The sequence below is a fragment of the Nestor notabilis genome, unplaced genomic scaffold (assembly GCF_000696875.1).
Source record: "Nestor notabilis isolate BGI_N333 unplaced genomic scaffold, ASM69687v1 scaffold11214, whole genome shotgun sequence".
NCBI lineage: Eukaryota > Metazoa > Chordata > Aves > Psittaciformes > Psittacidae > Nestor > Nestor notabilis.
In genome coordinates, this window is record NW_009926219.1 from 34,760 (window position 1) to 46,404 (window position 11,645).

The window sequence follows — 11,645 nt, forward strand, 5'->3', positions numbered from 1 at the left end:
GGAGGAGAACTGGAGGAATGTAACTCCCACGGGTTGAGATAACAGCTCTCCAGTAACTAAGGTATAATACAAACCACTACTGCTACCAATAATAATGATAAGAGGAATAACAAGGGAAAAGGACACAACCGCTCACCACCCGCCGACCGATACCCAGCCCGACCCGAGCAGCGATCTGGGCCTTCCGGGTAACTCCCCCCAGTTTATATACTGGGCATGACGTGCTGTGGTATGGAATACCCCTTTGGCCAGTTTGGGTCAGGTGTCCTGTCTCTGCTTCCTCCTGGCTTCCCCTCCTCCCTGGCAGAGCATGAGACTGAGAAAGTCCTTGGTCAGAGTAAACATTACTTAGCAACAACTAAAAACATCGGTGTTATCAGCATTGTTCCCAGGCTGAAAGTCGAAACCACAGCACTGCACCAGCTACTAAGAAGGAGAAAAAATGACTGCTGTAGCTGAACCCACGACATGTATAAAAGGGTTTTTAATTAAAGGCAGAATAATTTGAAAGTACTTTAAGTACAAACTGATTATCTTATTTTTTGGAGGTTTTTTCGCAGTAATTCAAATTTGCTAGAAAGACTTTTTGCTCTCTGAAGTTTACGTATTCAATAGATAAATTCTGTTCTTCAAGAAAAATTGTAAGGAGACAATAGAGAGAGAGAACTTGTACTTGATCCATTCCTAAACTTGTACCGGATATACACAAAGGTTGTAGTGTATGACAGATCTGCTACATAAGTATTGTGCTTCTCTAACACAACCAGACCTTTTCTCAGTCTGCCTTATGGCCCTCTCTAAAACATCAGTGGACTTAACAGGGAAGCTCAGGAGTACCCCAGTAAAGTTCAAGGTTAGAAGAAGCCAGTTATAGTGATTTAGTCTGTAAAACAACTGCTACAGAATTACCTCTGATTCCGATGTTGAATCATTGCTGTGGTAGCTCTGTATCATCTTACTATAGCTTATCCATGTGACCACTCTACTGATAGAAGGTCATCATATTTAATGGTGAGGGAGTTGAGGAACAAAGCAAAATGTAATGTATTAATGTTTTCATCTACATTGTCTGTATCTACCCTCCCCATCCAGCTGGCCTCTGACTGACTGAATGATTGTTGTCTGATTGTTACTAGGATCTCTAAGGGTGGAGCTCTCTGAGCAAAAGACATTGTGCACTAACCTCAGGAAACAAATAGAAGAACTCCAAATGGAACTGAGGAGTGTGAGGACACTGAAGAAACAACAGGCAAGAATCCAGTTCCTACTTCATTGCCATGTTGTGTTTTGTGAAAGTAGTGGTGTCAAACTTCTCTCTTCAGAAATAATAAAAGAAATTGAATGGGTTTCCTTCTCTTATATCCCACTTCAAGATTGTTCATCAGCTTTTCCCTATGGCCAGGCTTTTTTCCAATTTAAAATCAGAATCTACAATGTAAGTAAATGTTACATATGATTTTACAATGAAATTTTGTATTTAGTAAAATATGTTCAAGAAGTTTTGATCACAGATTTTGTCTTGCATATAGAATTGCACATAGAATTGAAAACTCAGTTCACAAAAATTCAGTGCACACAATTCCTGTGAGATCATCACGTTAAATAATCAGGCTGTGAATAACTAAATTTGGCCTTTTTCTTAGGAAGGAAGTAGCCAGAGCCAGATCAGATCTCTCCATGAGGAACTGGAAAAATGTCAGAGGGAAATTTCTGAACTCAAGAAAGAGAATTTACTTTTGAAGGACACAATGGAGCTACTCAGTGCTGAGTTGAAGTCGCAGAAGCAAGAAGCTGCACAGCTTCAGGATAGAGAGAGACAGCACAGAAGGTTTGCTTTAAATTCACTCTTCACGATGCTATCTAGAGATTCAATAATGATGCCAGTGTCAGAGGTGTTCTAAATGTGATGAGTGTCAGAATCCTTTCCAAAGTGCTAATTATAGAGGTCAGGAATTCTGTAAAAGCAGTAATTCATTTCACACTTCCTTCCAGCCATAATAAAGGCATTGGAACTAATTGTTCATTATGTGTCACAGAGAAATACGTCCAGTGTAGCCCCTCAAGAGTGACCTGAGAAAATGTGTGTAACGTCAGCCTTTGAAAGGCACTGGAAGACATAAAAAATCCCAAACTCACCCAAGAGCTACTATAAAAATATGGAAGTCTCTGAGAATAAAGATCAAATTTTTGCATATACTCGCTGTAGCTGAAACCAATGGGTAGTTAACTCTAGAGGGAACACTTGAGAGTACCATCTGTAGTCTGCAAGACTGCTTCTGTGGAGTAAGGGGAGAGATAACAACTCTGACAGTGCCTCTGGATTGGTGGAAGCCTGGAGCTGCAAAATGGTGTCAGGGCACAGGGAGGGGGAGCTGACATGTAGTCTTTACTGCCTTGTAGAAGGTGGAGTGCATCCTCCTAGTGTAGCCACAGACTCAGAGCCTGTGTTGCATTGTGCAGTAATAGCAGTCTTCCCATTTGCCTACTTAAAAAGTGCAGGACTTAACTTTTACATGGGGGACAAGGCTGGCTTCACTGTCCAGTGCATATGTATGGCTGCTGGACCCTTTGGAATTTCTTTATTATCATACTTAACACATTCTCTTTGCAGAGAGATTAAGAGATCTGGTGAATGGCTTATCTTTTAGTCCATTTCTGCAGTGGTGTAGAATGTATGACACTAACTACTCAAGCTGTATGTATAAAAGTATTTCTGAAGAGTATACCCTTAAAGGAATCTTTAAAATGATGTCCTATATAGTCAGAAGAAAAGCACTCAAGGGATTGAGTGTCTCTTGGCAGACTGTCAGAGTGGTCAGAGTAATTCCATTGCTGTCTAGCAGTCAGCAGATATTTAAAGAATGAGAAAGACATGAGAAAGATTTTTTTTTTTCCTTTGCACTCTTTGGAGAGTTACTTGAAAGTGTCTTTCATTTCAAGCTTTTGAAGCAAGATCAACAGAAAGAATTGCAAACCAGAGAGTTTCATCAGTGCCCTCCAGCTACCTTAAAGGAATTTAGAGCTTCTGTTCATGAAGAGAAGAATTATTCACGTGTCAGTGATGAGGTCTAAAAGGCCTCAAACGCTAAAGCTGCTGGGCTGGAGGATAATCTTTACAGGGTATAAATGATGTAACTCTACTACAGTAAGCATTGGAGAAGGAAGCATTAATGGAAATTATATAAGGTGAAATCCTTCAAATAACAGGAGGCAGAAACAAAGAGCTGGAATGGGCCTAGGCATCTGCTGCAGGCTGCTCTGAAATTAACCCGTGGAAGACCTGTAACATTAACTTGCAGCTCTTGTTTTGCTTCTGCAGGACCAATAATTTGTGTAGGGGAATAGTTAAATTGGTGAGTGCATATAAATAACAGCTTTTTTACTATTACTTTAACCAACAGTGACCTTGTCTTATGCTGGTTGTTTCTGATCTGAAAGCTGAGAGTGGCTTGTTATGTGCATGTGCCGAATTTTTATAACCGATTATTTAAAATCCCTATTCCTACAGTTCCTGAGTAAGTGAAACCAGTAATCGGGGGAAGTAATGACTCCCATTTCCATTCTCTTGCATTGTGTGAATTCCGCCTCCAGTACAGAAACCTTTTACAAGAATTAGTATGCGAGCAGACAAAGGGGATTTTTTTATGGGAAAAGAGGACAAGTCCCAAAATGGCTATTCTAAAGGAGAGCTTTTATTCTACTCCTGAAGATGTATTTCAGGGATTCTGCTCCCATTTATTCTTACTCTCCTGCTTCTTATTTTGTGCCAAGTGCTAAATCAATTACTTTGATTGCTGTGCCCTAATTTCAAAAGCAGAAACCTTTCATGGGCTTTTTGGCCTTTCCTGAAGCATGAAAGGGGCTTAGAAATACATGAAAATAAAAAGGTAAATTGAATATCTTTTCGGAAAAATACAGTTATTAACCTGCTGAGTTTGACATCTCTATTTTTATAAGTAAGCAACAGAACATGGGCTTTTCATTGAAACAATGAAAATGTTTCTCCAGGGTTTAACAAAACGTTAGCAAACAAAAGGCAGGAAGCTAACAATGATCTTTCAATAGGTGTCTGTTGATTTTAGGGTGGGTAGGAGAAAGCAGTGTTATGGCTAGGTTTGAAAAAATGTTAAGCATTTTTTAGTTTTCAGTTGATGGTGTTAGTTAAATAGCAGTGTCTTTCAAAATATACCGTTATAACATTTCTTACCTTCACTTTAAAAAAAATACAATATTTTTAGGATGGTGGTAGGCAGTATTAAATGTTTCTGGTGCCACCATGTGATGAAACACATCATCAAAGCCTCAGGTTAAAATCCCAGAGGTTTCAAAATAATTTTGCTTAATACAAGTGAGTTCCTATGGTACTTCGCTGTCATGTTTGACCATTAAGACTGATGTGCAAATGAACCATAGAGAGAATATCAATAGCATCATTGTATAGAATAGACCCTCAGTTTCCTGAAGGCTGAAGGTCAACTACTTCTCCAAATGATTTTCCTCTTCCTCAGTGTTAGTGTGGTTCTGCTTCAGATTGCAACTGAAGTGTCAAGGTCAAATCAGTAAGCAGAAGCCCAGAGCTGTGCCCAGATAACTACCTCTGTAGTCAATGAAAGACCTCAAAACTGCATGCTTAATGAGAATAAACTAGTACTGAAACGTGAGAATTCAGACATAATTTAATACCAATGAAAGGCTACTGGTAGAAGACCTCAATATCAAGCATAAAAAAGAACTGGACATACTGAAACAAGATCACCGGAAGGAAATTGAAAGCATATTATCTGATTTCAGCAGCGCTCAGGCACATCTCCAAGCAAACATTTTCTCCTTAGAAACTGAGTAAGTCATTTGAATAAACTCTGGCTCATACTGGTAATGAGTTCTGTTTGAAATTATTATTCTTAGTATGTATATTTTTTTTATTACTCATAGGTAGAATATTATAAGTACTGAAATAGAAGTGTATAGGTATTTCCTTTGCAAGCACAAAACCCCCCAAATATATTGTGATAAACTCTGGATATAGTTTAATGTAAAGCAGTATAAATAAAGTTTTACAATGCTAAATTAAAACCTGTACGTAGAATCTTGCCATTTCATGAAGTGTAAAATCATCTTTGTCACAGATGATACCAGAGGCTTTGGTTCATTTCATTCAGCAGAGCAGCATCTTTGAAGTTAAGCTCTTGCTCATTCTCACTCCCTTGCAAATTTCCCAGGACAGCCCCCAGAAGCTCATGTAAATAAATGCACTTTGCAGCCCCCTGTGAAGTTCAGTAGTCCCATGCTGCTTCAGACTGTACAGGAGAGGCCGCTCAGAAATAATCCCTGTTATTATTATTAATCCCTTGTCCTTTTCTCTTACCACAACTGTACAGCATAGGTCCAGAATAGAGACCTATGCATTTAAGCAGGTTGCAGAACATTCAGATGTTAAGATTTACCTTTTTATCTGAACTCTGAGATACACTAACTAAAGAGTATAAGACTGGGGGGTGTCCTCTCAAAAATGTTTACCCTCACCAAAAAAACTGCACTAAATGGTTGTCTGTATTCTGTAATATACTCCTCAGTATGGCAGGGGGAAAAAAGTGATAAAACAGTGACTTGTTTTCCCATGAGTCCATCAAATGTGTTTCTACACTATGTCTAAAAAGGTGTAAGTTCTAGCTTGAATCTTTTCCTCTTATGAAGGCATTTATAGAGCTGAACTCACAGTACAGGTTTTGGCTTAGAGAGTTCATTAACACAGCATGTATATCCAAACCTCTCTTTTAGTGAAGTTCCAGGAATTGAGTATTTATGAGGCCTTTATCAAATATGGTTGGAATTAGCCTGTGGATTCTAAAGTTATTGGGTCAGAAAAGAGGACAAACAGATGAATACAGACATGCATAGATACTGTTGCACAAATTTGTTTCTTTAAGAAATTAAACCAGCAATGGGATGTACAAGCTTGTTTGTTAGTATTTTCCACCAGGGGCTGGACTTCACACACTTACACGTGTTGTGGGTTGCCACATGTGGTGGCAGTTTATTTTGGAACTCCGCAATATTCTATACTTACATGTAATCCGTGTATAGATACCCATTTTTTAAAAATGCTGTTTTATCAGAAAGGCCTGATTATGTGCCTGTGTTTTAGGCTTGGAATTTAGGGCAGAGTACAGCCCAAGTATCTCTTGAAGCTGGGCTGAGGAAGTTTTTTCTGGCCTGCATTTTCTTTGGTACAGACTTAAAGAATTAGAAGAAAACTCAAGAAAATGGGAGTCCAGATCAGAAGATGCACACCTTATAAGCTGTCTGCAAGACAAATTAAGTGAGAAAGAAGAGATTATCAAGCAGCTGTCGGTAAGATTTCCTTTTCTATGTACATCCCTGTTTTGGAATCTGTTGGAAGGCTCTATTCAGTGTTTCATACACTGCTTCAGGCTCATACTTTCTTTCTGTTCTGGAATACTTTGACAAATACATGTTTCCATTCCAACTTCCAACAAATGGATGTTTCCATACACATAACTTTCTCTTTCCTCAGGAAGGAGGAAAATGTCAGCATTCACTTTTAGCCAACAATGAATCTTACAGGAATCGATCATTTTCTTTCAACCCCAATACAGGATGCTCGACTCCTTCCATGAAGGTAAGATGGGCAATGCAATTAAAATTGCAAATCATGATGTCTTATTGTTACATAAATCCTACAGATAATCAAGCTAATAAAGGTCCTATTAATTTTTTACAGTAATGTTATTCAGTAGAATTCTTTCCAGTAAGCCAGCAGGTGCTGAATATAACATAAATTCAGTAGAAGTATATATGCACAAGGTCTTTAAGCAAATATAAACCAGCAGAACTCCAAGGCCATCAGTCTTCCACTGGGATAAGCACAGTCATTGCTTGCAGCTTTGGGAGCTGCTATTTTGGATATTGCATGTATCAAGGAAAATTATGAATTGTGTTTCGGCTGCCCAGGATTTGCCCTTTGTCATTCCAGTCCCTCTTACGACACCATCTATAAATAGTCATGGAAAGAAGGTAGGTCAAGTTGGTGGAAAGCACCTAACTGAGCTCTGCAGAGCTACCTAAACCATCAAGTACACAAGTTGTTTTAATTAGACTACCTAATCTATGGATCCTCAGAGCATGCCCTGAGAATTTATTTTAAATGCCTACAGAAAAACATGGGAATATTCACTTTTGGGTGCTCTTCTCAAGGAATCTGGGAATGAGGTATTGTTGAGGTTTTGTAGCATAAAGTGTAAAAAGAAACGTGTGTGTAATGAAGTTTTCTGTCACAATAAAAAACAGAAGAAGAAAATGGCTGAGGCACCCAGTCGTGTTGTCAGTGTGCCGAATTTAGCTTCCTACGCAAAGAACTTTTTGAGCTGTGACTTGAGATCAAAAAGAAGTACTCCTCAAATAACAAAATCTACAAGCTTAGACCGGAGTCCTGGCTGCCTCAGGGTGGGCTCTCCATCAGCACAGTCATCAGACAGCAGTGCTGCCACAAGGTATTTGTCCATTTCGCAGTGACTTTTAAGATGATAAATGCATTTCATGTATTCAGAATCTTCTAGGCAATCCAAACACATTAGACATTTGGAAATAACAACAATCTAAGGTTCCCGTCATGCAGTGAACTCCATGTGTTCAGTTCTCTGCAGATGGACCTGGAACTTTGCTGCAGAAGTAGGTTACAATCACTGCCTAGCAAAGCTTATGCTTGTAGCTCCTCCTGGTACAGAAAAAGAGAGGACCAGCATGTATTTAACCAAGAATGTAGCTAGTAGTGAACATGGCTGTTTAAAATTTTCAGGCACGTATCAGTGGATCTGTTAAGGATGTGTCTTCCTTCTTACTTTTCTTTCCTTGCTTTGCACTTGGCAGATGTAGATGTCATGTTTTTATTTTAGGAGATATTTGAATGAATCTAGGCTAATAATTTGGCAAAGGATTTAGAGACTTAAAAATAGATTAGCAGATACTTAACTAAGAGCGTCTTAGTTTGATGGGTTTTCTCTGAAAAGCTTGAATTTTTCTTCAAATTTATGAGATATTATTTAAACCATGTTCAGTGTTTTATAAACATCTCTTCAAGAAATAGTTAAAATGTATGTAGTTAACATCACAGGAAACCCTATCACTACCCTTCAGGACAAAGCCAGCCTTCCCACCTCTCTTTTAGCGGAGATAGTTATCCTGTAAATTGTGTGCTAGAGAGTCCTTTCCTTGAAGGCAGATGGTGCTGACTGCTGCCAAAGACAATAACCCAGGACATGGGCTTGGATCCAGTTTGGCAATTCCTACATCTTAATGATAAAAGCATTCAGTGTCATGCCAGATGACTGCCAAGGCAAATCAGATTTGTATTTTAAAGCGAAACATACAGGGAGGCTGGGGTTAGCTTGGTTGCTACTTCCTTACTCTTAATGAATCACTCATACGTGAAGTCATATTTGTTACTATAAGCTAACCAAAATTAATATAAATGTTAAAAAAGCATCATGAATGCTGAAAAATAAGGGACTATGGAACAAGATTATCGAGGCCAGCTAATATTCAGACCAATCTGTCAGTTACAAATAAAATTTCTATCCAATGTTTTCAATGCATGAGTTGTATTTCTATTTCCAAGAGCGAATTGCAGCTGCTATCATCTGATTTTCAAGACTTCATGTTCTTAAAACATCCTTTTTTTGGTTTTTTGAGCTATCAAGAATTATGTTCAAACATTTCTCCGTAACTGTTCAGCTCTGCTGCATGCTTTCCTTTGTGGTATTACCAGTGATGTTATCCCAGTTACTTGGCTAGCAGAGATCCCACTAAAAATTAAAGCTGGCACCTTTTGGCCTCATCCAGTTTGTTTAAGCACAGATCCATTCATAGGATCCTGAGTTTTTCCAGGAAAAAAACAGTAAATCTTGTTAAGACTGTAAGTAAGCGATGCTAATTGCTTATTTGTTTGCACAGGGCACATGGCAATGAACTACCACAAACCAAAGATGACCAAAACCAAGACCCTCAGCATCAAGAATGGTTTACTAAATATTTTTCCTTTTAAAGCAGACTATTTCAATACTTCTCAGAATTACTAGAAAAGCTGCTCCTGGTTTCTTTTAGGGAATGATGATCCAATATATGGTTTAGGAAAAGAAGAAAAGTAATTTCCAAGTAAATCATTAGGAACAACTGCACTCTTACATCTAATTGCTATGGAGTTACAGGCATGGATTTTGGAAAAACATGATTTTGTAACAACCGTTGTGAAAAAAGAAGAAAAATTAAAATTGTGGATACTGTTATATAAAAAGACTTTTTAATCAAGAGGCTGTGTCACTCCACTGTTAGATTCAATATGCAATTTGGTCTCTGATACATCCTGTCAATATGGCTCCAGCTGAAAAAAGATCTTACTTCTCTAGGTGATTTCTGTAGATTTATACATTTGCTTCATCAGCTGTTTGATTTCTGTATATAACAATGTCATTTTCCAAGTTTTTAATAGGTTTTTATTACACTTATTTTAAGCTGTACAGCATGCGGTATGCCTCTGAGAACAGCATGTTTATAGCAGGCTATAATATATTATTACAGAAATACTTTCAGGTTTGTTTAATACACTGTTTTGTACAGTCGGCATTGCAAAGTTATGTTCCTGTTGCACTTCAATACTTGTATCAGCCTGACAAATTAGGATAATATGTAAGTATGAACATTAAAACTTGCTTGTAAATTGAATTCTGCTTTGCAAAAGAGTGCTATGTTATGCTGAAGTGTGAAAGTGAAATACTCAAGAGTTCCAGATTTATGGGCACTGCATACTTGCACATTTTATCTCAATATTGTTCTTATGCCTGTGGAAATGCAGAGCAGGTAAATGAGTACATTTATCAGATCATCCAGCTAACTCATTACCAGGAGAGAAGAAGAAACGAAGATATTAACCCTTAGGGAGGGAACTGTGCAACCAGCAGCCTGGTGTTTATGATGGGACTGTTCATCATCAACTGCTGTATGATTTGAATCCCCATTTCATTTCAACCAGCAGGGCACAGGTATGTAGCGATAAGTCAAGGGGAAATGGGCTTTAACTAAAACAGGGGAAGTCCAGGTTAGATATAAGGAAGAAGTTCTTTACTGTGAGGGTGGTGAGGCTCTGGAACAGGCTGCCCAAAGTAGTGGTAAATGCTCCATCCCTGGCAGTGTTCAAGGCCAGGTTGGACAGAGCCTTGGGTGACATGTCTAGTGTGAGGTGTCCCTGCCCATGGCAGGGGGGTTGAAACTAGATGATTTTAAGGTCCTTTCCAACCGAAACCATCTATGATTCTATGTAACAAATTTCACATGTGCAAAGAGGGACACCTCCGTCCTAACCTCTTTTTACAGCAGCCAGCAAGCAAGAACTGAACCAGCAGATGTAAGCACTCACTGCAAAACAGCCACTGCACCTCAGTGATGGTGAAAAGGTGCCAGAGGGGCAGAATGCTTCTACAGACCAACGCTTTCATCCCAGTGTCTAGGATTTTTCCCAAGATGAACTGCTTGGTTTGGCATCAGATTTCACAAAAAGGTGCTTTTTATACATGTAATCAAGAAGGGGATAAACCGGTGTACAGTAACACCCAGGAGCGCCTTAGTGTTTCTGAGGATCAGAAACGCACAGGGCTAAGTTGTTTTGCTGGAGTTTTCATCTACTTTGCCCCAAAGGCTTTTAAAGCACACTGGAAAGCTCAGTGCACGATTACCAATTTTCATTTCCAGGGTTACAATTGGTAACTGTCCCCACAAAAAAAGTGACCTTAGAAAGTGGCTTTTCTGGCTGTGTGGATGAATTAAGCTTGTTGCCTAGGAATAGAGAGTCGGGACTCCTTTGCTGTTTCTACCTCCAAAAATCTGGTTTGGGCTACTTTTAGATTACTAAATAGTGCACTGCAGTAAAAGCCAATTATGTAGACTGGACAGCACTGATGACCCAACATCCAAAATGAGTGACCTTTATTTTGGGGGTACGTATTTTGGACCATCTCTACACCAGCTTGACAAGACACACCACCAGTAACGTTGGCCCTGCATTACATACTCCCCTAGGTTGCATCTTGCAGTTCCATTTCATACTCTAAGAACCAAACTTGTATATCCCAAGACCCCTTCCTAATGTGAGCAGAAGTCCAGTAGAGACAGACAATCCACTTCAAAAAAAGTACATTCTTGATCTGACCTAGATACAGACAATCCTAAGGGTGTTTCTACAGTAGTACTTACAGATAATCACTGGATCACAAAACATTTAAATCTTCCAGCAGAACCAGTCATCTTGGCAAGCATTTTTATCACACCAGCAAAGGTGTAGTTAGGGGCCACCCCTCCTAGATGGAAGAGGATGCACTCTAGAAAAGACACTTCTGCCAGAAAGCATCCTGAATAGCAACTCTGCCCATTTTCCACTGAAAGAGAAAACCAATCCATACTTTTTTTTGGGGGGGGGAAAAAAAGATAATTTATTTCACTTAACTGTCTTTTTATATTTTTAGTACAAATTCCATTATACAAAAAGCATACAAAGTAAAAAGAACACTACTGTTTTGCACTGTTGAAAATACTCAGATACGTAAAATGGAAGATCATGTTTGCTTCATTGGAGCAGG

The 11,645-nt window shown here is 38.9% G+C and overlaps 1 protein-coding gene across 1 annotated transcript in view; it reads left to right on the forward strand.

Moving 5' to 3' along the window:
• FAM184B (family with sequence similarity 184, member B) overlaps nt 1–7,511 on the forward strand; it is a gene marked incomplete at its 3' end in the record, with an annotated part of 35,677 nt that extends 28,166 nt beyond the window's left edge. Inside the window, 6 exon segments of the mRNA XM_010013437.1 lie at nt 1,137–1,249; nt 1,644–1,828; nt 4,693–4,839; nt 6,234–6,351; nt 6,536–6,640; nt 7,309–7,511. Of these exon segments, the coding sequence (XP_010011739.1) occupies nt 1,137–1,249; nt 1,644–1,828; nt 4,693–4,839; nt 6,234–6,351; nt 6,536–6,640; nt 7,309–7,511 (871 nt within the window).
• Nucleotides 7,512–11,645: the final 4,134 nt, after the last annotated feature.